The sequence below is a fragment of the Fundulus heteroclitus genome, chromosome 10, assembly GCF_011125445.2.
Source record: "Fundulus heteroclitus isolate FHET01 chromosome 10, MU-UCD_Fhet_4.1, whole genome shotgun sequence".
Classification (NCBI taxonomy): domain Eukaryota; kingdom Metazoa; phylum Chordata; class Actinopteri; order Cyprinodontiformes; family Fundulidae; genus Fundulus; species Fundulus heteroclitus.
The window spans coordinates 8789966-8817481 of NC_046370.1; the positions used below are offsets into that span (position 1 = coordinate 8789966).

General features: G+C 39.0%; 2 protein-coding genes and 1 long non-coding RNA gene across 5 annotated transcripts; all 3 read left to right on the forward strand.

The window, feature by feature from the left end:
- The first annotated feature begins 698 nt into the window (after nt 1-698).
- Nucleotides 699-2411, forward strand: LOC105928201 (dual specificity protein phosphatase 13). 2 transcript variants are annotated; one of them, XM_021317966.2, is made up of 3 exons: nt 699-971; nt 1049-1266; nt 2058-2411. In XM_021317966.2, exons 1-3 carry the CDS (start codon nt 841-843, stop codon nt 2267-2269), a joined length of 561 nt encoding a protein of 186 aa, XP_021173641.2. In that variant the 5' UTR covers nt 699-840; the 3' UTR covers nt 2270-2411. The 2 variants fall into 2 exon arrangements, with proteins under 2 accessions (XP_021173641.2, XP_012720802.2); XM_012865348.3 differs by having other exon boundaries at nt 1049-1263.
- Nucleotides 2412-8736: 6325 nt separating this feature from the next.
- Nucleotides 8737-22370, forward strand: LOC105928245 (dual specificity protein phosphatase 13). 2 transcript variants are annotated; one of them, XM_036141918.1, is made up of 4 exons: nt 8737-9009; nt 19304-19489; nt 21079-21299; nt 22070-22370. In XM_036141918.1, exons 1-4 carry the CDS (start codon nt 8882-8884, stop codon nt 22258-22260), a joined length of 726 nt encoding a protein of 241 aa, XP_035997811.1. In that variant the 5' UTR covers nt 8737-8881; the 3' UTR covers nt 22261-22370. The 2 variants fall into 2 exon arrangements, with proteins under 2 accessions (XP_035997811.1, XP_012720866.2); XM_012865412.3 differs by lacking the exon at nt 8737-9009 and adding an exon at nt 14842-15093.
- Nucleotides 11654-12326, forward strand: LOC118564342. Its single transcript, XR_004931782.1, has 4 exons — nt 11654-11746; nt 11825-11919; nt 11999-12150; nt 12234-12326. It is a non-coding gene; the product is annotated as an uncharacterized LOC118564342 (long non-coding RNA).
- Nucleotides 22371-27516: the final 5146 nt, after the last annotated feature.

The window sequence follows — 27516 nt, forward strand, 5'->3', positions numbered from 1 at the left end:
TATTCATTCCAAAATCTACTGTTTTTGTTGTTTGGGTTAGTATTCATGTCGGAAGTCAAGTTCAAGTTTCAACCATTTATCTGTTGAAGTTAAGGAATTTCCTTTATTATTCCAAAAACATTTTCCATGCACCAGTTTCTACTGGCAGACATGGTGAGCCTCGGCATGATACTGCCACCACCATGCTTATAGCAGTTGGGACAGTATTCTCAGGTTTAAAAGCCTCACCTCATCAAATCCCTTCATTCTTCTTGTCACTGTGACCAGCTAGCTCAACCTATGGCTCCTTTGAACACAAAACATTTCCTCAGAGGATGTTTGGCTTTTGCCATGCAGCTAGCTAAAAGTTAGACTTGAAGGGAAAAGTTCTTCTTTCTTACTTATATATTTGAGATAAATGTCTACAGATGTAATGTGTTGTTTTTTTTTTTCTTTGTTTTCTTTTTTTTCTTTAATGAAGAAATATAAAAGAATAAAAACACAGAATTGTTCAAATTGATCTAGCATTATAATGCTTTTTTATGATTTTATTAAATAATACTAGTAACTATTCATGTATTCTGTTGCGCATTTATTTTTTATGTTTTTATTATTGCAATAAAGCAAGTAATTAATCACAGTGGAGTAAACCTGACTTTCAAAAAATAGGTCAGTGTTTTAATTTTAGAACAGCCACCTGTCTTTGTCAGTACCAACATGGCTGTAGTAAAGCCTCAACAGTTTAGAAATGCATTCCCTATCCTCAGGGAATTTAGAGAATAAATCATCCAAAAGGCTAGATTCTGGAGTACTATTCTTGTGGGTGCAGATTTAATATTTGTTTAGACAAGATTTATCAACATGCAGGATAAAAGCAGTGGAGTTCCCTGTGTCAACACTTCTTTAAAAGAGCTGCAGAAGATTTTGTATGGCGGTAAAAGATTTGGGAACCACGCGGATGAAGTTTGGCCAAACCTCTTCATCGGGGACATGTAAGTGATAACTTTCACAACATTTGTTTCTCATCCAATTTGTCTGCAAATACCATGACAGCTTGCTTTCTCCTCAGGTCCGTTGCTAACGACCGCTACAGTCTGTGGAAGCTGGGAATTACTCACGTTGTGAACGCAGCTCATGGGAGGATGTACTGTCAGGGGAGTCATGACTTTTATGGCGCCACAGTGGAATATTATGGAGTCCCTGCTGATGACTCGCCAACTTTTGACCTTTCTCGCTATTTCTTTCCGGCTGCAGAGTATATTCACACCTCACTCAACACAAATGGTGGTAAATACCTGTAGAGTTGTCCTTTCCCAGGTCAAGCCCTTTTTAGATGAGCATAGGATTGTGGAGGTTTTTCAGTCGGGTTTTAAAACTCAGCAAGAACAGAGTCTGTTTTAGTGAGACTTTTTAATGACAAATTCAGGGCAAATGATTTGGGTGAATATATGTTCTTGTTTTGCTTGATCTAATCGCTGCTTTTGATACAGTGGACCACAATATTTTATTATCTCGTTTACGGTACTAACTTGGTTTTAGTGGTACCGTATTAAAATGGTTCTTATTTTTCAGACAGAACCATGTCTATTAGAAAAAGCTGAATTTTAATCCACTCCTTTACATTATGGGGTTCCCCACGGCTCCGGCCTCGGTCCCCTGCTTTTTTATCTTTATTTGCTTCATTTGGGTTCAATACTCAGGAAACATGGAATCTCCTTTCATTTTTATGCTGACGACAGTCCAATATACATGCCACTAAAAGTTTTGCCGTTTCATATTAGAAGTGCCCCTTTATTGTCCACTTTTAAAACTCGCAATACACATTTTTATTCCTTGACTTTTAACACACGTTGATACTTACTCCTTTTTATTCATTTTTATAGACTAATGGAATGTTTTTTTTTTTTCATTTTAAATGTTTATTGATTATTGTACTGCACTTTGTCACTGTTATGTTAAGGTGCATTATAAATAATGTAGTAGTAGTAGTAGTAGTAGTAGAGTTGCATCAGTTTCACATTTTATTTAAGAGAATGACAACAATGTCCTGCATTTTAATCTATTTTCTTCTTCTGTAGCTCGTGTTTTAGTGCACTGTGCAGTTGGAGTGAGCCGGTCGGCCTCGCTGGTCTTGGCCTACCTCATGATCTACCATGCCTACACCCTGCTGGAAGCCATCAACAAGGTCAAAGAGAGCAGGTGGATTTTTCCAAACAGAGGTTTTCTCAGGCAGCTGTGTGCTTTGGATCTGAAACTACAAAAGGCTCCTGCTCAACCTACAGGGAATTGAGCATCAGAATGAATAATGCAGTGTGTACTTGCCAGTAGAGGAAAATGCAGAGCCGGCCAGGGGCATAAGCAAACTAGGCAAGGCAAGGCAAATTTATTTATATAGCACATTTCAGTACAGAGACAATGCAAAGTGCTTTACATGATTAAATTATAGGAAAATAAAACAGAATAAAAGCAAGTAGAAATAAAATGTAGAAACAACATAGAACATGGGCGAATAGAAGAAACTAAAATGAAACATTAAAAACTGTTGGACTACAAAGTTGAACTAATGATGTTTCATTAAAACTGTTTGACTAGAACAGTCGAAGGCAATCCTAAACACATGGGTTTTTAATCTAGGTTTAAAGGAACTCAGGCTTTCAGCACTTTTACAGTTTTCTGGAAGTTTGTTCCAGATAAGTGGAGCATAGGAACTAAATGCTGCTTCTCCGTGTTTAGTTCTGGTTCTGGGTATGCAGAGTAGACTGGAGCCAGAAGACCTGAGTGGTCTGGATGGTTGATACACTGATAACAAGTCTGTGATGTATATAGGTTCTAAACCATTCAGGGATTTATAGACTAACAGAAGTATTTTAAAGTCTATTCTCTGAGATACAGGTGGCCAGTGTAGGGACTTTAGAACTGGGGTGATGTGCTCTACTTTCTTAGTCTTAGTGAGGACGCAGGCAGCAGCGTTCTGGATCAGCTGCAGTTGTCTGCAGAATTAGAAAACTAAGCTGCTTCAGAATGCCTCCAGGCCAGCGGGGTTTCCCCAGGAGTTCCTGAATTATCAAACATTTATCAAGATTAAACCTTCCTTTAAATTTGTTTTGATGGCTTCAAAGTTTGTAGATTGAATCCTTTTTAAGGCTGTTGGGGGTTTTTGTTTTCATTTTAAATGTATATATTTTTCCAAACTTGGAATTTGTTATCGCACAAAGGACAATCTCCATAGATTCATAATCATGTTGTCATGATGAGTTTAGTCATTTCTGCAGCTTGTGCCCCTGTGCTGGAGTCAGAGTGCAACTAGTGGGGCATAGGCAATCCATTAATATTTTGCAAAATATATTAGATTTTTTTTTTTTTAGAGATAAAAAATCTGAAAAGTGTGGCATACATTTGTTCCAATTTCCCTCTGAGATTATTAAAGTATATCTGATTCTGATTCTGATTCTGATTTCGACAACTAGAGTTAATATGTTGCAGTAGTTATTTCAAGGGGAGTTCTTGTCAGAGTGAGATGTGGACGAGTTGGTGGAAGGTGTGAACAGCTGCTTTTAAAACTTCATCTGCCAGATGAGGATTCAGCTCGTGTGAGGGGACAGGCTCCTGTAGTTAGCAATGTTTTTCAGACTGTTCCCAACTGATGTCCAAGCTGGGTTGTTTTTAGGTTTTCACTGTACCTTATCTTAGTTCCCCTGATCTCCTTGGTCAACTTTGTTGACTTTGTTTGGTCCTATACAGCTTCATCAGACGTGAAATAAACCATGGTTTATCGTTTTTGTATGTCCAACAGGTTTTGCTCTGCACACACGTTCACTCAAAAACTGATGGAAGAAGTTTTAGCAAGCTCATTCTGGTCAGTGTGTTAAATTTTAAGAACTCCAATCCGTGTTATAAAACCAGTCCTGTAACATCTGCTTTGACTCCTCCTTCTACTATCTATTAGTCCAAACTAAATGGGCAGAAGTTTTTTTATTTCTGCCTGTAGTTTGAAATGAGATGAAGTAGACAGTGATCAGAAAGTCCCTAAGCAACTCTGGTGAAAGCACCATATGCATTTTTTAAAGCTCTGAAGCAGTGGTTCTGTGTGTTTTTATCACTGGTGGGACACTGACTATGCTGTCTGTATTTTGGAAGTTCATTGGAGAGATTTGCGCTATTAAAATCTCCCAAAACAATGATGTTGTTTTTTTCTCTCACCCTTTGTTATCAGCTCTGCTTGCTGTTTTTCTGCCTCTTGAACGTAAACAGAGGCAGAACAAATGAGGAGAACTCCCTCGGTACATAAAAAGCCTTATGGTCTGCTAGAAATGAATCTGGGTGGGGGCTAAATCTCTTCTGTACCATCGTGCCATCACCAGTACATGTGCAGCCTTCTCAAAACAGCTGGAAGCTTGGCATCTCCTGCACACCCACTGCTCAGGGTGTGCTCACCAAGTGAAACAGAGATCTGAGAAAGTTCAAGTTTTTGAGAAGCAGTATTGCGTCCATTGTATTTTAGTCAAAGAGGGATTGAGGACAAGGGCATGTGGAGTGCCCATTGTTGAAGCTTCAGGAGCGCGCCTGCCCATAGGGAACTGCTGCGTCAGCACACCAGTCTACAATGTCAAAGTGACCACAGAAAGGTGGTGGAGAGTAGAAAATCACACAAAGTACAAAAGAACAAAGTACCAAGTATCCAAGCTCAGCATGTTATTTTGGAATTTAGCTTTGCTGTAAAGGTCTCCACAACTTTATTCCTGGCCTGTCTGCTGTGTTCCTTAGTCTTAATGATGCTGTTTGTCCACTAAGAGTAAATTAAACTCAGGTGGACTCTATTCACTAAATATGGGATTTCTACAGGCAAATGGTTGCACTGGCTTTAATTTAGCTGTCTCAGAGAAACGGGCCCTGGATACAGGGGGAGTGCTGGCCGAGTGGTTAGAGCAGCGCGCTTGCACTCAGAGAAGGTTGCAAGTACCCGGTTCAATCCCCAGCGCCTGCACTCTGGGTCCCTGAGCAAGACCCTTAATCCCAGATTGCTCCCTGGGCGCTGCACATGGCAGCCCACTGCTCCCCTAGGGTTATGGGTTAAAAGCAGAGAAACCACATTTCGTTGCTCTGTACTTGTGACAGTGCAATGACAATAAATTGAATTCTATTCTAAATGCACACCGCACTTTTCAGTTTTTCATTTGTGAAAAATATTGAAAACTGTGTATCATTATTCTTTCATTTCACTCTTAATTTATTCTTTGTGTTGATGTAAAAATCCCAATAAAATACTCTAAAGTTTGTTATGGTACTGTAGCAAAATGTTTAAAACAACTTTACTTACTTTTAGTAACACAAAGTGGCAGAAAAGACCGTCAAACAAAAAAACCTTGGGTCAGCCATGGGGTGAGATGTACCTTTGACTTTAATCAGTTTGCTTGAGAAATGTGAGTTAAATCCCAAGTACTTCCACTCATGTGGTCCTCTCTTGAAATAATATTGCAGACCTTCAAAGAGAAGGTCAGTAAAATCAACTCGCCTTTGGACAAAATTAATTTTAAAACTCAAATAAGGCAAAATTACTTACTTGAAAAGAAACTCCTCCAGAGTCAGATCAGTCTGCAAGGTATTCATTGATTCAATATTTTACCTTGAACAAACCCAGTTTCTCCTCAGTGCCTTATTTTCTCCAAAAGATTCAGACGTTTAACTGTTAAATTAAATGTTTTAATTACAAATCATTTTGAGAATCTTTGTTATCACTAAAGGAAAAAAAATATTTTAGAATGAGAAGTTATTGTTGACTAGTGGCTTCACTCCTTGCAGGTTATGATTTTTTTGTGATGATGACCATCAATAAGCTGCGTCTCTAGCTCTAGTCTCCAGTCTTTGAATGTAGTTGATGGTTGTGTTTCCTCAGTTTATGTCACATCAGGGAACCCAGTTTAAGAAGCTATACCATTCAACAAGTATCAAGCAAACATTTGAGTTGTCACCTGTTGGCTGGTTTTGAGCAAATAAGCCAGGCTTCGTAAAGCTGTCAGCAGATGGTGGTATTGGCTTTAATAAGCAGTGTGGCGCCATTGGACAGAAACCCATTTGTCAAGTAAGAAAGCCAAAAACAACACTAGGAATGTTGCCTTGGAAGTTATATTAAAAAAAATAAAAAAATAAAATAAAATTCTACTTCAGATCAAAGGTTTTATGAATGAAGAGGACATGATCAAAGAAGTCTTAAAATTAGCTAAATATAGTTGAAGACAAGTATTCATCAGATTATACAGTGGCCTTATATGTTACAAACTAAGCAAAAAAAACTAGGAAAGCAGTGGAAAAAAACAGATGTAGTTTTATTGTTTTTACAAGATTTAACCCTCTGGAATATCTCCCTATTGTTGTTCACCTGTTTCTGTTGGACACAACAAAATGCTCCTTTACAAAATCCTTAGAAATATTATGTCAGCAAAAACAATGTTTTTGTATGCCAGGGTTAACTTCAGTCATCACAGTACATAATAAATGTACATGGACTTTTAAATGCAGTTCTAGTGATCAATGTTTGCATCCTACATAAGCAAATTAAAGTTTTTGTTTTTTTTTTATGTAGAGGTGTATCATCTAAAGTTGGGAGAGTCAAATATTGGCAAGCAATTTCAATTCTAATTATTTTTCATTAACTCTGACTCGCTGACATTTAAAATCCTTACATGCCAGTTTAGCAATTAAAATCGAATTTTTTTTCCCAATCTCAAACAAGCAAATTGATTTTTTTTTTAATATATATATATATTTGGGAGCATTATTATATCTTCACTTTGTGGAAAACAGTAAAACATGACATTTTGTATTTCATCAGCATGCAAAAATGCATTTTGAATGAGAGCCAAAAGCTCAAAAAGACCAAAGGGACACAGATTGCTCTGTTTGGTATGAAGCCCTGAGAGGCAAGTTTAAAGAATTAAACAAAAATAAAAAATGAAATAAAAAAGGCCCATTTTCTGATCCTGATCAAATTTTCTTTTTCTTGTGACTTAAGAAGTTATATCCAAGTAAATAAAATGCCATAGTAAAATATTTAAAAGGAAATTGTATTTTTCCCTTCATGGAAGATTTTTTTTTCTTGAAAGTCGAGTAGAAAAATACAAGTATGTATATATTTTTTTCTACCCTGAAAGGCAGCTGAGAAAATTTTTTATTTTAGAGGCTTAATTTTTCTAAATATTTGTTCCTACAATACGTAAGGGCTGATTACCAAGACCAATGTTCCATGTTGTAAATTGGACTGTTTTAAAGTAAAATTAAGGCATATAAACACCGGAGAGATAACTATATTTATACCTGCAGAGTTATTTATATTTATTTATTTATTTATTTTTCATAAAGTATACATATACCTTCAGTGTTTCCTCACTAATCTACACTATTGTGCTTCCACAGTCCTTCATCTTCGACAATTAATGGATGTTCTTTCACTTCTAATTCTTTGTTGTTCAGTTTATGTCAATAAAATTAAAGGTTCTTATCCTTATGTTTCATTAATTTGGTAATTTTAGTTTGTGCCTCTAGTAGTTAATTGTTAGTCTTGCTGTAAAGCACTTTGTTTTACACTGATGTGAGACGTGGACATTGGTTCTTGGTAACCAGCATGTTGATCCTAACTAGTACAGCTCTTAAAAACCAGATGATTTTACCTCTGTGCACGTAGTGGCAGACAATAACATTACATGAATGGACAAAGAAATTAAATTTCTTCCAAAATACTCAACCTGGCTAAATTTGACACAGGTTGCATAAACAAGTTGCATACAAAGTAACAGGGGATAAAATGGCAACAAAGGCATAGAGTTTCAATTTCAGAAATAAATTTACTTTGTGCCCAGAGCAACAAATGATTAGGAATCTTGAATATATATATTTTATATATATATATATATATATCCTATTTCCTTTACTCTTTTGTAGTTTACCCAGAACTGTAGCAATCTGCCATAATAAGAAAAATACTTTTACAAACGGCAACTCTGGCTCCATAAATTCAGCGAAACTCATTCATTCAGCTGATTATCTATTTCAAAGAATTCCTGTTCTTTTAAGACGGCTCCTCAGTAGCAACATTCTTCCAAGAAACAGTTATCGTGACTTATAAAACATTCACGTATGGGTCAACTGTATCGAGCCTTCTTTTCAGGTAGCTTCTGTCCCAAAACACAAATATGAAGCGTAAGTCTGGCTTTAAATAATCAGTCGATAACTTGATGCAGGTCAAAAAGGACCCAGAGACATTTGTTGACCAACTGTTGCAGTTTACAACACATTCCATCGACATTTATGATCCTAAACAAGTGAAATCATTCCATTTTATGGAGTTATGGGGAAGTGATCAAGTTTTCCTTCTCTTACTTTGACAGCTACGACTGAAATGATCCCGTAACCTGATAAAAGAGTTAATAAATTACTTTAGCCCATGTCAAGGGCTGCCAACAGCAAAGCTTATGTTAGCTTCCCTTTTTTCCAACCAATTTGCTGAGACGTTTTCAACAGAGCAGTTAACAAGCCACATGAGGTTGCCGCAGTGTTTCTGTTTCATAAATGCTGAATTATATCCAGTATAAGCAGCGCTCTTTAGCAGTTTGACCACAATTATGCCCAATTATCACTGCTTTATAGAACGATTCATCACAGAGCGAGGCTGATTAAATTAGAGTCCCATGGCGGCGTGTGAAAAGCAGAGCCCCCTGCTGCAGTGCGTGTTGTTTTGCCCTCTGCGCGGGTAAGACTACACGCTAGGTTAAGCACCAAATTGGGTAACTGTCCAGCGGCAGCACCTGCTGGAACTGATCATCCCGAGCTGGAGAAAGACCGGCACTGCTTTGATACCAACAAACATTTTGGCCAGCAATCGATCCAAGACCGGACTTTCGGACTTAAAATGCCAACTGTGAAAGACAAGGCAAAAGAATATCTAACTGTGAAGGACCTGCAGAAGGTTTTGGACTCCTGTAAGCTACACCTCAACCAAATTGATGAAGTATGGCCGAATATATACATAGGAAATGTGTAAGTATGGATTCATTTGTTCACAGAATTAATCTGCAACTGTATGAGTCCCATAAAAAAAATGAATGCCTAAATTAAAATGATAATTTATTTCGCTAATTCAAATCCAAATATAAAACTCATTCAGTGACGTATTCCAAGCATTTATTTCCGTTGAAGTTGATGATTGTGGGTTACAGCTGACAAAAGTGGAAAACAAAACATTAATTTATTCCAATAAAAGAAAAAAAAAGTATTATTACTACAGAAATGCTGCCAACATGATCATGAGAAACTATCAATGACTTCATAGTGGTCCAGCAGACAAAAAGAGTAATCACAGACTTGTGTACCCAAGCATATTAATGGATAGTTAACTGAAAGGATAAATATAATCAGCTGGGCTTCTTTAGATTAAAATTGGTTTTGTTAATTGGTATAATGAACTGCATTTGACTGCTTTGTAATGTATGTAAATGAATTTGAATCTCCCTATACTTCTCTGTATAAAACAGAATCATTTTGTCTTGTAAACAACAGTGAGAAGACATTTGTTGTACACTGGTCCAATACAAATAAACTAAAGAAAATAAAATTAAATTTTAAGGAAGATAAAATGAATAATAAAGGAACCATGTCACCTGCTGGTGCTGGTCTGCTCTGTTTTTTCCAAGCTTAATGTCAGTGCAGCCGCATTCCAGGAAATTTAGAACATTTATTGTCGTACCTCTGCTGACAAGACTTTTTGGGGATGCTGATTTCATTTTCCAGCAGGACTTGGCACACACCCACACTGCTGAGAGTACCAGTACCTGCTTTAATGACCATGCTATCACTCTTCTACACTGGCCAGCAAACTGGTCTGATCTAAATCCCTTAGAAAAGTATTTTCAAGAGGAAGAAGAGAGACACCAAAGCAAGCAATGCAAACAAGCTGAAAACATCTATTAAAGCAACCTGGGCTCCATCCAAATACCTCTAATAATAGTGCCTAGCTCCTGCTCCTTGACCTTTCATAGGGTCAACAGTAAGAACTCTATCGCGGGGAGGAAAGGAGCTTCTGACTGCTGTACCGATTTTGGACAGCCTTTAACTCTGACGTCAATACGTGACAGAAATACGCACATGGATGATGAGAGTCAAATCCTGGCCTATAGCATCCGAAAATTAACTAGAAAGTGCGTTCTCTCTTCTCTCTGGAGATTTTCGTTAATTTCCACCAGGGGGGCTTTGTGTCATGTCACGCAAAGGATTGTGGCATTTTTATGGCTTGTTAATGCAGGTAAGGGACGTTGCGGGGTTCCTTGGCTAAGCTAGCCGCGGGAGGAAGCATACGGGCTACCTTTCATACCTCCTTCCTTACTGACTGCACTATTTGGACACCACTTATCATGGCGACCACTTGGCTAAAGAGTCCTTACTCAATAATTGAATTCAGATTGACCTCTGGGCTTCCTTGATAAACTTAGCAGACCCCCTGACTGATTGCCTCCATGACATTTCATGTCATTCATCCAAAAGGAGCCCTGGCTATGCACTTAGTACTACACATATTTTTCAAAATGCCAAAATTTCTAAATTGAAAATGTATTTTTCTTTTCTTTTTTTTTCTTTTTGGATCTATGGGATATATACATTTTCTAAAACCTGAATTTTGGGTTCTCATTGCCTGTAATTCATTATGGACAGACACTGTGGGGGAGCTGGTCTCCTTAGAGTCTTTTTAAAGACTTTTAAATGTCAGAGATGCTGTCACATTAACATGTAGTTGTTTTAACTGATTATTTTTAATTATATTGTAAAATCTGTTGCTTCTGACATTTGATACTTTCACTGGTTTGTTATTGTTTATTTTGTTATTGTGGATTAGTGTCTGTAACCCTGCTGCCTGTTTTGGCCAGGACGCTCTTGTAAAAGAGGTTTTTTTTTTATCTCAATGATACTTTTTACTGGTTAAATAAAGGTTAAATAAAATAAATAAAAGTGGACCAACAGAACATTTAACATGGCTCTCCAAATCTCTAAGTACTTATGGACCTTTTTCTATGACAGCTTTTCCTTCCACTTAATTTCCCGTCAAAAGGTGCAGTCTGTGGACAGTCTTTTAGCTTTCAGCTTTCAGCTTTAGGAACCACGTTTCGTTACTCTTCTACTGAAAGTTGTCAGAGGCAGTCTGCTGGACCACCTTCAAGTCTTCCCCATGTTTATGTAGCCAATTTCATGGTCACTGTATAACATTTAGGTATTAAAAATAGAATTGTTATTGTTCTCATTTCTGAAAAGCTGAGATTTGGGTTTTTATTAGCAGTAAACATGATCGTCAAAATGAACAGAAACACAAGCTTGACATATGCCAATCTGTGTCTGTATGTGTGAGACGAGCATATGTTTCAGTTGAATCATTCTGACAAACTAACTTTTTCATGGTAGTCTTTGATAATCTTTCTTACACGCGCCTGTCACATTCATAAAACCACTGTGCTGTGATGCATAGCTTTCGTGCAAGCCTTGAACCTCTCTCTGTCTCTGTGTCTTGCTAGGGCAGTAGCCCAAAACAAGGCTGTCCTGCTGAATTTAGGCATAACCCATGTGTTAAACGCTGCTCACTCCAAGCAAGGCAGCCGAGGAAACCAAAGCTTTTATGGCAACGACTTTGTGTATTTTGGCATTCCAGCAGATGACTCGACTCACTTTGATCTGGACGTTTACTTCCAGCCTGCAGCGGATTTCATTCATAAAGCACTGAAGTCACCTGGTGGTAAGTACTCAATCCAAAATGGAGCTTTTTAATTCCTACACATCAAATCGTTTATTTCACTCTGTAAATCCTTACTAGAGTTCACCATCCAAACAAAAAAAAAAAAAAAAAAACTCACATGTTGCAAGCCTTTCAATGTCACCGGGTACCACAATGTAACACAGCTTGTACTGGTATGCAAATGTATGTTCAGTCCGTAATAGTAAGTCCCTTACCTTGCTGAATTTAAGTATGCAATGACTTCTTTCATAGAAACTATCAAGGAGAGGATGAGTTGGGATTGAAGAGACTTGGCCTGTTTGCAAAAGAACCTCAAATGAACAAAGATGATGAATTGTCGGATCTATTTTTAGCTCCAAACTAGGAAAAAAAAAAAGGAAAATGAAAGGGCACAGTGTGAGACGGTCAGTCAAGTATGATATTAATAAGTCTGAGGCCTCACTAATCCTTCTCTCACACCTCTCCCCTTCTTTGTCCTATTCTTTAGGGAAGGTTCTGGTGCACTGCATCATGGGAATGAGTCGCTCGTCGACTTTGGTGCTGGCCTACCTCATGATCTACCATCACCTCCCGCTCAAACAGGCCCTGCAGAAAGTGATCCAGAAGAGGGCCATCTATCCCAACCGGAACTTCCTGGCTTTGCTGCTGGATCTGGATCTTCAGCTGACGAGGAAAAAGAAAACCTGCCAGATCCTCTAGAACCTTTTCAGCTTTACGGTGTTTTGGTTTCCTAACACCAAGAAGTCAGGGAGTCTGTTGATCCAGAACGCCGGACCGGGATGTTTCTGCTGAAAATGTTTCTGCCAGACTGCAGATTTTCTGGGATATTGGGATATTCAGGTTATTACTGAAAACATGTTAGCATCTTAAAGGAGCATAGTGCGAGTTCCAGAGTTTTTGAAGAGGTTTGCCCCCTCTGGCGACAAGTTGAAATTGCACCAAAGTGTATGGGAGAACAAGAAAAGCATCTGCCGCTGCGACTGCACAGGTCTTTTGTTTATGCTGCATTCAGACAGAACATGATTTCAGCGTCCAATAACTCAACGTGGATGCTTGTGCAAGTAAGACACGCGTCTAGACCATCTTTGATGCTCTAAACACGCGTCTGAGCAAAGCATGCACACAAATGCTCGGTAGGGAGGAGCGACCCTGTTCATTTCCTCAAACTGAGGGGAATATTTACCGTGGTAAAAGTTTTGATAACGATAAGATCCCAACCTTCTCGCAAATCCTCCTCCAGGCAAGGTCCTTTCTATTATTATCTCTGTAGTGATAGCTCGACTGATCGTAGATAACAGGATGGGCACAAACAGCAGCAATGAGTTTGTCATCCACTGCCGACTTCCCGGCGTTTTCTGGCCCTGTCCCATTGGAAACCCCACATGTCACATAGTCCCTCTGATTGGTTGACACTCTGCATCCACGTGCAAACATTCAGATTTTCCAAGCGTCTGCAGCTTTGGACACCCTGGACGCTTGATATCTGAAAAAGCGTCGCAACCGACGCGTGAAGCACACTCGACGCTCCTCAGTGCTCTTAGATGCAAGTCCACCATAGACTTTGCATGTAAACCAGACAGCCCTGACGCTCAAATCACGTTCGATCTGAACACAGCAGTAGAGGCGGAATGTTTTTCGAGGTAAGAAAGCGATACAACAGACGCGTTTCTAGCAACACAGATGCGATTTTGCCGATTGCAGCGAAGCCGCAGTGACGTGACACCTGCGATGGAGGCGAAGCGACAGTTGCTGGAGTTGAAAAATCTGAACTTTTGTGTCTTGTCACGTGGCGACAACCAATCAGGAACTGCATGTGGCTGTGACGTGGGGTGAAGGACCGCAGCGGAGACGAAGCTGTTTTCATTCAACATGGAAGACAAGCTGATAATGGCGGTCTGCGAATTGCTGGTGATATGTCAGGCAAGGGAAAGCACGCAAATGTGGCGACTTTGTCCCTGAAAACGCGTTGTGTGTGAACTCGCCATAAAGGAGCCTGTAGAGGCAACTGCAGTAAATGGAGAAAAACTCATTTTTCATTTACACGTCGGTCAATTGTAAGGGCATGATTGGGAACCTTTAAACTTGCACAATGCTCCTTTAAACTGAAAAGAGGATCTGTGTACATATTTGTCCAGAGGTCTTGTTGGCCGGTGGACAAAAAATTTCTATAGAGTAGGCTACGTTAAATCTACAGATTGTCTTTAGAAAAGAAAAAAAAGGGTTAAAAAAAAGATGGAAAGCTACAACACACAAACATAACTGCTACTTATGTTTCAATCATTCTTCCATCATGTTAGGATTTTGCATTACATTTTATTAGAGCAGAAAGGACCAAATTTAATCATAAACGTGTTTTTAAAAGCATTGTTTATTTAGTAAGCTCCTCTTTATCTATGAAAAGAGAGAATAAATTAGCAACATCTGTCCAAAACAGTGTGAATTTCCTTTGTTGTATTCGCCACAGCAGTTGAGTTGATCACTGCTGTGCATCAAAAGGAGTCAGCTCTCCTGACAGTCTATGAAATCATCTGTAAACATGTCAAACCCACAACACGTACGAACACTCATCTCATCTGCCGCAAAGCTCTACGGCAACGATTTCCTAATGTTATGTTACATTTTTGTTCCTAGAAAGCACATTCACTTTGTCACAATTTCACAGTCCAAAGAAAAACATGTTAAAATAAAATAAAATAAAATAGGTATTACAAGTGGCATTCCAATATTAGATGAACAGATATCACACAACATTAAATATTGATAGGTTTTTATTTTATTTAGTCAAGATGTCTCTTTAAATATATAAGTGTTTATATCGTAATTTTTTTGGGGGAAAAAATACGACCAGTTGATAAATAAAATATATGCATCCATTGGTTGTGTGCTGTGTTCTCATTTTTCGCTTGTGGCCAGATGTGGTTCAGAGTTTTGGAGGTAAATGTAATATATTTTCTGTATTTTCTTATTTAACAACAATCATTTATCATAAAAAAAATTTAATAAAATGAAGAGAGATTTGTCCCGATCAAACGGCCAGGTGTTGATTAAAGCGCATGAATGAAGAGAAGAATGTCAGAAAACCCAAAGCAGAGCAGCACCGATCCAATCCTTATCACTATTAAAAAACACTTGGTCCCATCCTCGCTCCTGCACTGCCAGCCCAGCTCGGGTAACCTTTAAGGAATGCAGAGGATGACGCCAGAATTATTTTGGGCTGTGATTCAGATGTTAAAATTAGCAAAAAAGGTTGCAGGGTGGATTACCTAGGAGAACACAGACAGTGGTGCTCTCGACCTAGATGTAGCTCTTGCATAGGGAGGCCATGAAAAGCGACGATTTCAGCCAAGGCAAGTGTCTGCTAACAGTCTGTTCTTCTAAATTTGCTGCACGTACGGTGTGTTGGGATATGATGACTGTGATTATGTATTGTGTAGCGTGAACCTACGTTTCATCTCCAACAGACCCTTTGCTCTCCTGTCCACGTTGCCTGACCAGCTGAAATTGATCGTTTAGGAAAAATTCATTTTTAGTTCAGCCAGAATGAAGCATCTTTCTCAAAAGAACAAGCTTATCCCTCAATATGATGAATGCTTTTCTGATATTCCAAATTGCTGTACTTTTTTATTTATATGAAAAACATCTGCAGCTGCACTGGAGTCTAACCTTTTTTTTCTTTTTTATTAAAATAATCCATAATTAGTTATTGTGTGCTTTAATAGTGGATGTTTATGTCAGAAAGTTTAATATCAGACTTTTTTAATGATATAAAATCATGATAGGTTCAAAATAACTTCTAATGTGTAAAACATCATTTAGCCGGTATGTTGCGTTAAGATTATTATTAGATTGCATTAATTTCACATCTATGAAATCCTCTGGCATCACAGAGGAAGAACCTTAACTTTAAGGTCCCTACAGCTCATTGGCAGCATGATGTCATGTGACTCACATGTTGTCTAAAAGTCAATTTCTTATTGGCTACCTCTGCTTCATGAGTTTCTTTTGCAAAAAAAAAAAAAAAAAAAAAAAAAAATTCAGCAAAGCAGCAGGACTGAACTGAGTCACCAGGACTTTAGATCTGCGTTTGCGATTGTTGTCCAATTGTTTGGGGTCACGCATCACGCTACAAGTTTTGATCTTTTGTGTAGTCTTTGTAAAGAGTTTTGCTTTTTTTTTTTCCTGCACTACCTGAACATTTCCCATTGACAAATCCAAAGCGAAGAACCTCCAGACATCCAAACCAGGAGCAAACTAGACTACCATTGCTGCCCTGTTTAAAAGAAGCCTCCATGGTCTGACGGAAGCATTGTTTTCCTCTGTATCCAGATGTGATGATATAGCAATGCAGTTAATATCAAAGCTAACAATAAGCAACTTAGAAGGCAGACTGCGGGTCAGGAATTGTCAAAAGATAGAGGTCTGGTAGCAGGTAGGTCATTGCACCATTGTGGAGCGACACAAGAGTCTGGATTGACGCTGCTAGCAACTGGAGTGACCGAGTCATGATGATAGCCTTTGTGAAAGCATTCAAGTAAATGGGAGACGTTCCGTTAAACGCTTTGTAGGTTAACATCATTGACGGGAATTTGATGTGGCGGCCAGTGGAGCTCAACAGAGGGATGATGTCTGCTCTTTCGGGCTAATTGGGGACCAGATGCCATATGTTCTGAACCATATGTTGACTCGCTTATTAACTGAAGTATGAAAAAACGATTTTTACATTTAATCAGATTATCTCTAACTGATACTTTATGATTTGAGTGCGACAAAAACAAATCTAGGAGAGCAGTTAGGCGGGTGTTGCAGTAGTCAAGGCAGGGGGTTGCCATAGTCTGCACCAGGAGCTGGGTGTCATGTTGGATTAGGGTGAATGCTGCCCTGGTTATTTTTCAAGGTTTAGTAGGTCTAGTAGCTTTAGTGGGTCGGCCACACCTGGAAAGGTTCACCAACTGTGCCAGATCTTCTCTATATGTGTATATTGGCTCTCACCGCTGTTAGCTGGAGTCCAAGAGCCTTTTAAGTGGCTTGTAACACTTCCCTGATGAACAGATGTTAATGACTTTTGTTTTTGAATTACTTTAGGACCTGTACAATGTCTTTGTTTTTTCAATCTTTGTAGCTACTTCATGTGTTTAGTTGGGTTTTATTTAAGGGATTTTTCGATTCTAGATGCTACAATTCAGACAGTAATCAGGACTAGATGTCGCTTGTGGAAAGGAATCCAAAAAATATGCTCACCCATTTTGACACAGAGAGAAGTTGGTTGGAAGATGTTGACTCTCTTATTAACTGAAGTATGAAAACTGCCTTTTACATTTAATCTGAATATGTTTAACTGATATTACAAGTTATTTTATGATTTAAGTGTGACAAAAACAAATCTGAAGGGGGCACATACTTTTCACAGCACAGTTTTATCTGAAGAAGGCACATGACGTTCATCATGTGCAGGATTATGAGGTGAATTTGTACTTGACTGATCCATCCTGGATTAGCTAACCAATTATTAGACTCTCTTCTTTTTAATCATTTGTCCACAAATCCAGATGTACTACATCTGAATGGCTGAAGAAGGCAGAGCAATTCTTAAAATCAACAAGAAAAGGGCCTGAAGAAGTAAAAAAATAATAAAATAAGCCATTTTTATTTGCCCTCCATGTTAACTGCAGGCACTTTCCCATAGAAAGTGTCTTTAATTACACAAAAGTGGAGCAGGGAGGACAGGTTCGCCTGAGGGAAGAAGGCTGTGAAAGCAGAGCCGAAGCTCAACATATGCACCAGGGAAATCAGTTCTCTGCCCCTGACTGTGGTAGGGAGGGAAAAGGCTGCACTTCTAGATCAATGAGGAGAAAGAAGAGCCTGCAGGTACTTCTGGGTTTGCGTTGCATAAAGATTCACTTCACCCTACCTTCAATGCTCACACCCTTATGGAGCATGCACTGGGTCACTGGGCAGCTTCTTCTTGCACGCACCTCCTCTAAGCGGCACGCATTCAGCAGAGATGCAACAAGCCGTCATGATGTGCATCTCCATATGGCGGCCCAACAAAAGTGAAACCGACTCGGTCTGAATGACTCATCTGAGCGGACAAAATGTCTGCAAGCCCTCAGAACCACAGCGTGCTTCCCAGTCGTGGGAAAGTCTGCAAACAAGAAGCGGAGCTGCAGTAATGCATGCAGTTGTACAGCCTCAGCCTTAAGCACAGTCGCACACAAGGCTAAACTGATGCTAATGTATACAGCGTGTGTAGTAAAAAATCTCTCTGAAGCCTCGCATACAAATTGTAAAGGCACAGGTTAGATCAGCCTACAGGAAATGAAAAGCGGTTTACAGGCCTTGAATGCAAACTTTCTGTTTCTCTGGAGATAAATAAATTCATATAGAGCTGCTGAATTATAAATAAAATAAAGAGAGCAGCATAAGTTCGCCCCATAATTATGTGATCCTGTGCCAGTTTAGAAAGAATTTATTGGCATAATTGATGGCTATATTTAAAAGTTAGATATCAATGCATATAAAATATGTTCCGCTTTACAGTCTCCCCTATAACCCCACATTGCCTCTATCCATCAGAGCAGTGATGCTCATTTTGAGTGTATAATGTGTTTTTATTGAAATTATTTAGCGTTTTAGGGCAAAGCGTACAGAGTAAAAAGCCATGTGAACATGGGCGTCTCATTAAGGAAGCCATGGTATACATATGCCATTGTGCTTAGTTTATGTATATATTATGTAAACATAAACTAAGCTCATTTCAAGTGAGCTTGGTTTATGTTTATAGTGCCAATTACTGAGAAAACCTCAAAAGGGTACTTTACAAAGATAAGAGTGAATTAACAAAGATGTAAGATAAAAATAAAATTCAGTACAATTCATTTTTACTTTGGTGGGTTTTTTTTTTTTTCCAGTTGTAGCATATTCTTTCCATTTTCAGATGATGGGTGGAACAAAGCTCTGTGAAATAGTCAAAGCTTGCAATATTATTTTTCCTACCCCAGCACGGCCTTCAAAGATTAAAGAGGTTATATGACACACAGCTGCTGTCTCTATACACAATAGGTGACCTCTAAATGCAACTGATGCCACAGGATTTTATTTAAGGGTATCAAGTAAACACAGCCGAATACAAACGCTCACTGTACTTATCAGAATTTTATTTGACAAAATATTTAAAAAAGCATTCCTCTTCACAATTATGCATCATTTTGTCTTGATTTATCACATTCAATCTTAATTAAAAAAAATCCAATTTGTGGTTTATTCTGAAAAAGTGCAAATGGTATCAGCTTTTGCACGGCACTATTAAGTCTGGTACACGTTATTTACCTAATTCTAAAGTGTTTAAGCCGTAGCTGTTTAATATTTTAAGTAGGTTAGTCTGCTGGGTTCCGTTGACGAATGAAAAACACTATTGGATTCAGAGATGCACTCTTAACCAAGGTCCCCTTACATCACGGCCCACAGGCCCTATAGACCCTGCAGGCCTGGTTGGTAATCCTTGCATGCTTCTCAGCAGTCATTGTTGTACAAAGATGATCACCAGTTCTGTTCTTGTAGAGTGAAGCTAGCAGAAGTGGAGCATCAAGATATGCCCAGAGGCCTCAACAGCATGGCAAGCCCTGAGGTGCAGGCGGGCAGGTATGAGACCCCCACGGCTTCTGAACTGCACAGGCTGATGTGGACAAAGAAAGGCGGCAACGAGCATATGGACGAAGTTTACCCCGGGATCTATATTGGAGACATGTGAGGAGGAATCATCTGTTGGTGTTTTGAATTATCCATTAGTGGTGTAACAATGCAGTCATAAAAGTGTGTTTAAAAAAGAATCTGTTAGCCATTGTAAAACATTTTGGTCTACTTTAGTTTTTGCTCGTCCATACATGGCGGCTTTCATGCTTGTGCAATTATCTGGTGCTCCTCGTGTAGTTTCTGTTTATTAAAGGCGCTATTTAACCTGGAAGGACAAGGAGATTTAAAAGCAAACTGACAGGAGTGTCCTATCCAAGGTTACAGTAGCTCCAAACAGCGTCAATATAAAAAAAACACACATCAAAATATACATATAGAAATAGAAACGGTCACAAAAAACATAAACAATGAAACTAAAAGGTGATCATAAATCATCAGTCAAAACATATATATCCACATATTTAAGCATTAACGATACTAAACAAACAAACAAATTGAACATGCTACAAAATAGAATACAGGTTTTATAAACCATAAGCCGTGCTTTTAAAAATACTTTTAATGTGGAAATAAAAAGATTTTTTTTATGAAAAACGTTTAACAGCATTTCAAGTCAAATTTAATTGTATAGCACATTGCAGCAGCAAAGTGCTTTAAAACATTATAAATACATTGAGACAGTCACCAGTTGTGAGACCAATAACAAACATTAAATTGTATCAGGTGAAAACATTAATACACATCAAATAAATTGGTCAATGTTCCTGTTATTATGGGCTGAAAGCAGAGGGACTTTAAAGGAACTCAGTGTTTCGGCTGATTTGCAGTTTTCTGGGAGTTTCTTCCAGATTTGTGGAGCATAGAAGCTGAATGTGGCTTCTCCATGTTTGGTTCTGGTCCTAAGTATGCACAGTTTACCAGAACCAGAAGCAACAGCAGGTCTTTAATGTATTTTGATGCTAAAACGTTCATTGATATATAAACTAACAGTATTTTAAAGTCTAGTCTCTGAGCTACAGGGGGCCAGTGTAAAGACTTTAGAGACCAGCATTAAGTCACATGGAAGCCAAAAGGTTAAGATCAAACATACACACTCATTTAGCCGGCGCCCCTTGCCATTTAAGTGTATGTATTTAGGCATACGCTAAAAAATTTTTTACTTAAATAAACCCAAGGTGGAATGGAAATACTGAAAAATCAAATGTCAGAGAACGCTTTGATAATTACTTTTTTTGTTTTGTGTTTTGATACAAAAGGCTCTTTTGTATCACTGGAGCGTGCTTTAAAATGACTTATCTGCTTTGGAAAACAAACAAAAAATTGTACAAGAAGACAGATTTATGTTTCATACTTCTAACAGCTTTAGGCTTTCTGGCTGTACAGTATGACAACATTTGTCCACACATGTTCGTATCATAATTGCAGCCTATATTTATTTCAGCCGAGTACGGTAGTCACATGCTGACTGCAAATAGACGGCTTTTTCGCTAGAATGATTTCACTTTAACAAGATATTTGATGTTGTGAAAGCCTGTTACACCCCTGTCCTTCGTATTTAAAGTAACTACAGAGAACTTACTTATCGTGTTGTCAGATAAAACGTTAAAAACAATCATTTTACAGATGCCTTTTATTTGCCTTAGGTACGCAGCTAAAGACAAGAAGACACTCCAGGCTCAGCGCGTCACCCATGTGCTCAACGCTGCTGACGGGAAATTCAACGTGAACACGGGACCCGGCTTTTACAGGGACACCAACATCGTTTATCATGGAGTGGAAGCTTTTGACATGTCTTCCTTTGACCTGAGTCCCTTCTTTTACCCGGCGGCCAATTTTATCAAGAACGCTCTAAGTCTGCCAGCAGGTGAGGAAGCTCCCGTGGCGCTTAAGGTGTTTCTCACCCCCAGTCACACGTTAACTTGGGGAAGACGAGGCAGATTGTAGAAACATTTGTCAATCAATTCCCATTGCGGCAACCCCCAGATGTATTACTCATTAAAATGCAAATCAAACACTAAACACAATATCAACCTAATATCTTCCCCCACAGTAATCTCCTCATGGGTTTAGACCTTTGTCGGGGAAATTAGTTTTAAATGGATTGCCCTGGTAATTTGTAAGCTAGACTTTTATTGGACATGGAAATTACACAATTATGTTTGTGGCCTGTGTCTGCATGGCCTGTTATGCAAAGTGAAGTCAGTATCTGACATGACAGTAATAAGATGAGGCCTCCTTCTTTCACATGCCGGCTGATCAGGGGGCTCCAGTGTGTGGAGAGGCCTGCGGTAATCCCTGGCAGAAATACACACAAGCCAAGACAGTTCAATTACGCGCTCCTCTGCTCCCTAATCCTCGGACCCGATAAGAAACCGGGGATTAACGTGTGTCGAAACATTTGTTGCAACATTGTTGAAAACTTTGAGTCTGGAGTTCGGAGTGCTCTCTTTTCTGTGATGTTCATGGTTTTTAATCCACGGAGGAGTAACAAATTGGACATTTAGAATAATGTCTGACACAAGAAACCCTTGATTGCATGGTTGTGAATGCGGGGAAAAAAACATAAAGGCATGCCATGTCAGAACTAAAAAGTGATCCACTGGGTGTGTGTTTTTGTTTCAAATGGTTCTGCAGGTAAGGTTTTGGTCCATTGCGCGATGGGGCTCAGCCGCTCCTCTACCTTGGTTCTGGCCTACCTGATGATCCATGAGAACATGACTCTGGCGGACGCCATCAAAACGGTCAGCGCCAACAGGAATGTTTCGCCCAACGAGGGATTCCTGGAGCAGCTTCGAAGTCTGGACAAAAAACTGCACTGCCATTAAGCAGCTAGAGCATCGATGAGAGGAGCTAATTAGGCTTAATTATATTGTTGCCTCCTGCTGATATCTGTGTTTGAAGCTGTTATTACAACAAAGATATTATGTAAATTGTTTTTCTTGTCTTTTCTTCGTAAAATGAATTCTGTCTTTTGTGTTACTAATAAAAGCTAATATAAAGCTGAATGAAATTCACTTCAGACAAAAACCTAATAATTACAAAGTCAGCTGCAGCTGAAGAACAAAGGTCTCAGAGTTTCAAAGGAAGAAGAAAAATGCAAGCAGAGACACAATCCATGTAAGTCTGCAAGGTAAAGAATGTAGGTTGACGGTAGGGATAGTTATTATTAAAGCATATTTTTGTCTGACTAAAACAAAACTAGAAGGACTGCAAATCAAAACAGAAACATGTATAGATGGTTGACACTTCCCAAGAAAAATGTATCGTGTTTGGACAAAACTTGGATTTTGGAACTTGGAAACGGACTCGAACTGGAAGCGTTGCATTTTCCCTGTTGTGCCTCCGCCTTCCCTCCATCCTCCGTGCATGACTCTGGACTGCCTTTGTGTTTTCAAATATCGCCTGCCCCCTTCAGAAGAAAGGACTCTGAAAGACACCCTGTCTACTTTCAAGACTAATCTTAAAACTTTCCTTTTTGACAAAGCTTCTAACTAGAGTGGCTTATGTTGCCCTGACCTACCTATGGGGATGTGCTTCTATGGGCTTAGGCTACTGGAGGACATCAGGATCTATTTTTCTCACTCTATCGAGTTCTACTGTTCTTCAATTATGCATTGCTTGTCATCATTTCTGCTTATAACTTTCTGTTCTCTCTTTTATCTTCATAGTAGGTACACCTGGTCTGGCGTTCTGTTAACTGTGACATCATCCAGAGAAGACGGATCACCCGCTATTACCATCTAATGTAGAACAGATTACTGGATCAATGTGTGCTTCTGTGCTTTTTTGTTTCTCTTGTTGTGTCTCTGTTCTGCCTTCTGTAACCCCCAGTCGGTCGAGGCAGATGACCGTTCATACTGAGCCCGGTTCTGTCAGAGGTTTTTCCTTCACGCTAATGGGTGGTTTTTCTTTCCACTGTCACTTCATGCTTGCTCAGTATGAGGGATTGCTGCAAAGCCATGGACAATGCAGACGACTCTCCCTGTGGCTCTATGCTTCTTCAGCAGTGAATGCTGCTTGTCGGGACTTAGAAGCAATCAACTGGTTCCCTTATATAGGACATTTTTGACCAATCTGTATAATATGATTGATTTTGACGTTGTAAAGTGCTTCGAGATGACATGTTTCATGAATTGGCGCTATATAAATAAAAATGAATTGAAATGAATTGAATTGGATTCAACGCCCTTTACAGATCCAGTAAAGGTTAGTGGCTTTTCCTGTGTAGCTGTAATTTCCCCTTGCAAACTCACAGCCACTAACCTGCCTCCCTCCCTTGCAGTGCGACCTGTCCTGTTCCCTGAGGCTACACCTTTACTTTTAATAAAGTGTTTTAAACAAACTCTTGGTGTTGTGTGAAATACCGGCTCCGGCTCCTAAGATTCCTTACACCCAGGTCTCTCAGTGATTTGGGTGGATTACCTACCCGACTGGTCATGGTGCACGACCCCAAGTGATACTACCCAAAAAACGCCTGGCCAGTGCAAAGCTGCAGGAAACTCTAGTGGAGCCATTATGACTTTCAAATTGGTTGTCCAGTCTGGCTATGGGACAAAACGAAATTTAACCATTAAGAAGGGAGTTCCGTCAAAAGATCCTCAAAGGAATCAGAATCAGAAAATGTACCAAATTTACCCCTGGTTCATGTTTTTTAGTAAATGGTTGCAGGTTGCAGGAGAAGTGCTAAGGAGTCAAACTTGCTGGCTTGGAGTTATAAGGGGAATGCAAGCTGTCTAGTGAGCCACATTGGTAAGCCTAACTACTGCTGCAAGATGAAACAAAGGGGCATGTTAAGGCCATCAATTTATCAACAGAAACTAGATTGTTTTTTCCTTCATCCAAACAAACTGAATTTTTTTAACTGGAAAGTATTGATCAGCTGCACTGTTGCTTTTAGCAACGACACGGCCAGGATGGAGCGAGTACTTCTACTTTCCTTAAATGTCCTGCATGCTGGGAAAGTGTGTGAGTGGTTTGAAATAAAATAGGTAAAGTGGCAGATTCCTCCCTACCGACTGAAAACAGTGCTTCTCTATTGAAATCAGTTCTTGCTACAGCAATTTGAAATGTCTTATGAAGAGTGCTGACCTCAAGAAAAGAAAAAAACAAAGCAGAGGGGCCATTATAAAGCACCAAACTACCATTTATGCCAGGACAATAGATAGAGGAATTAATTATTTTTGTATTGGAGTCAGCTTAATGAGACAATGCTTGATTACAGGTTTGTCATGTAATTAAAAATAAATACAACTGAGTATTTTAACTTCTCTGGTCTGTCAAATGAGTAACAAAAGCTTGCACGGGCTTTTTGGGGGCAAAGCTACATGTTGTGAGATCACCCATCTTCATGGACAGGACAGAGGATCAATAAGTTGTCATTTAAAACTGACGGCAAGCAGCTAGTTGGCAAAACCATTAAGTAAAAGGAAAACAAAGGACAGGTGTGATAACCGACAAACTAGAAGCTGTGGTGGAAGGAAATCAGAAAGAAGGTGTGAAGACGGAAGTGACTTTCCCTGTCCTGGTGGGGAACCCGAGAACAACCATAAAATTATTTAAAGGGGCCATGATAACAAATATAATTTTCTGAGATTTTGGGGGTATAATATGATCTTTTGGACACTGATGAGGCTGTGTGAATGTAATAAGTGAAAACCAAAGAACCTACTAAGGGGCGGTCAGCTTTGTTGCTTCTCTCAAAAACAGTCAGATCAGAGAACGGGTCGTCATTCTAGGTAATTCATATTCTTCAACCAGAGCACTCAGCCTTCTCGCTTCCCCTCTTCCCCCAGCTGATGCACCGGCCATGAGTGGCGCTAGCGGAGTGCGAATATCCCATATTCAGCCTCAAACTAACTTCACAGCGGTTACTAAAAAGGGGAGCTTATATGTTCGAGGGTGAAAAAAATGCATTATGGTTCCACTCACTCCTGAAGGACGAAAAAAATCACAGAAGTGGCTGAAATTAAGTTATGCCGATTTTACTAAAGACGTTTTCTGTGTGTGTGTGTGTGTGGGGGGGGGGGGGGGGGATTCAAGTTGTGGTTTTCAAAGATACAAATTAATAATAATAAAAAAACTACCGTACAACATGAAAGGTGGCGACCACAACGCTGTCGTTACCCGTGAGTTTATCTCATTTCTAAATGCTGTCAAACGTAGGTAAGTTGTTTGTATATCTCAAATAAGATAATACTTAGTTCAAAAACATACACGGTGCTGCTTTAATCAACTTTACAACAATTTAAATGTAAACTACTCAGCATAAAAATTAATCAGTCTTTCCCACGTGTGCCTGTCAAGCTAGTGACGTATTTAGTTTGAATTTTAACAGCAAATTATTTCCATTATTTCTGTTTGCTGGATGTTTCATGCAAACATTTTTGCTTCCATCAGTTGCTAACATTCCTGCTTGGATTTATGATATAGAAGGAAACATTTTGTCTTTTAATGCAGATTGATGTTAAAATAAATTCTAAATTGTTGGCAATGGTTGTGTATGGGGACAAATATGCAGGAAGATGAAAGAGAAAACAAATAAATAACAAGGAAACCATGTCCAAGGATCAATGGTGCATGAGAGAGATGGCAAGAAGAACCAAGCAATCAAGGAGTATATCTACTCGGAGAAGTGATTACTGAGATAGGAAGCAGGTGAGACTAACTGGCTGAGTGGAAGCAGCTGAGAGAGGAGCAGGAAAGAGAGGCGGTGAGTGACTGGCTGAACCCAGTGAACGCAACAGAAATTAACACAGAAACAGAACAAAAACCAACTGAACACCGACCCATATCCCCAAAACAACACGTGAACTATCATATTTGTGTTTGTGGTCCAATGAAATCAAATGCAGGTTCCACTGATCTAAGCGAGGGTTGAAGTCTAAACAAGTAGATTAAAACGCATCTTTGCTTGAATTTGCGTTTTTCTTCTGCAAGGAACATTGCCTGTGTGATTGCATTTGTATTTATAGCGTGTGTTTATTTTTTTGATAGCACATTGTGTCGAAATACCACAATAAAAACAAAACTGTATTATAACAAATAAATATCGGCCTTAAGAAATTAAGTGAAGCCATGTTAAAATATAAACACGATTAAAATGTTCATGAAGTGAAGATTTGTTGTCTTGTGAAAATTTCATCAAACAATATTTATGCCCAGATGATGTAAAAAATAAACTACAAAGAACATTGTTTCTTTTGGCTTCCATATATTAGGCCATTAAAAGGTGGAGTTTTCTTTTGCATCCTTTTAACTTTTCCATATTTTCCCACATTACAAAAACAAAACTTAAAAAATAAAAAAGATTTTATTTAATAGACCAACACAAAGTAGTACACACCTGTTAAGTGCAAAAAAGATAAATGTTGCTTTTGACAAAATCCAAAGTGAGATAGGTGTTTGCATTAAGAAAATCCTGTGCCACCAGTTGCATTTAGACGTCACCTTTTCAGTAAAGAGAGTCCATAGTGTTTAATTTGATCTGAGTATAAATTCTGCTGTCCTGTGAAGGTAGCAGACATTTATTACGGAACATTAGGGAAACAAACGGCATCATGAAAACCAAGATAACAGTGAGGTTAGAGATAAGCTTGTGGAGAAGTTAAAAGCACGGTTCTAGTGGACAACGTCCCAAACTCTAAACATCTCACAGAGCAACGTTCGATCCATCATCTGATAATAAGAAGCATGTGGCATCACTGCAAATCTACCAAGATATTGTCATCCACCTAAAGTGACAGGTTGTAATAAAGAGCATCATTAAAGAAGCAGGCAAAATGCCCCTTGTAAGCTCTGGAGGAGCTGCAGAAGTACTAAATGGTGGACACATCATGCTTTGGGGATGCTTTTCTTTGACTAAAAGAAAAAAGTTGGTCAGAGTTGGTGGGAAGGTAACTGGAGCTAACTATGGAGCAATCCTGAAAGTAAACGTAGAGGCTGCAAAGACTTTAGACAAGAGAAGTTTCACCTTCAAACAGAGCAACAACCATAAACATGGAGCCAGAGCTGTAATAGATTGGATAGGATCAAAGCCTAACTATGTGTTTGAATGGCCTAGTCAAAGTCTAGATCTAAATCTG

Coding starts and splice junctions, on each gene's coding strand:
- LOC105928201 (XM_021317966.2), top strand. CDS start 841: ATGCAGGATAAAAGCAGTGGAGTTCCCTGTGTCAACACTTCTTTAAAA. Junction 972..1,048: donor AACCTCTTCATCGGGGACAT/GTAAGTGATAAC, acceptor CTTTCTCCTCAG/GTCCGTTGCTAACGACCGCT. Junction 1,267..2,057: donor CTCACTCAACACAAATGGTG/GTAAATACCTGT, acceptor CTTCTTCTGTAG/CTCGTGTTTTAGTGCACTGT.
- LOC105928245 (XM_036141918.1), top strand. CDS start 8,882: ATGCCAACTGTGAAAGACAAGGCAAAAGAATATCTAACTGTGAAGGAC. Junction 9,010..19,303: donor AATATATACATAGGAAATGT/GTAAGTATGGAT, acceptor CTGTTCTTGTAG/AGTGAAGCTAGCAGAAGTGG. Junction 19,490..21,078: donor GGGATCTATATTGGAGACAT/GTGAGGAGGAAT, acceptor TATTTGCCTTAG/GTACGCAGCTAAAGACAAGA.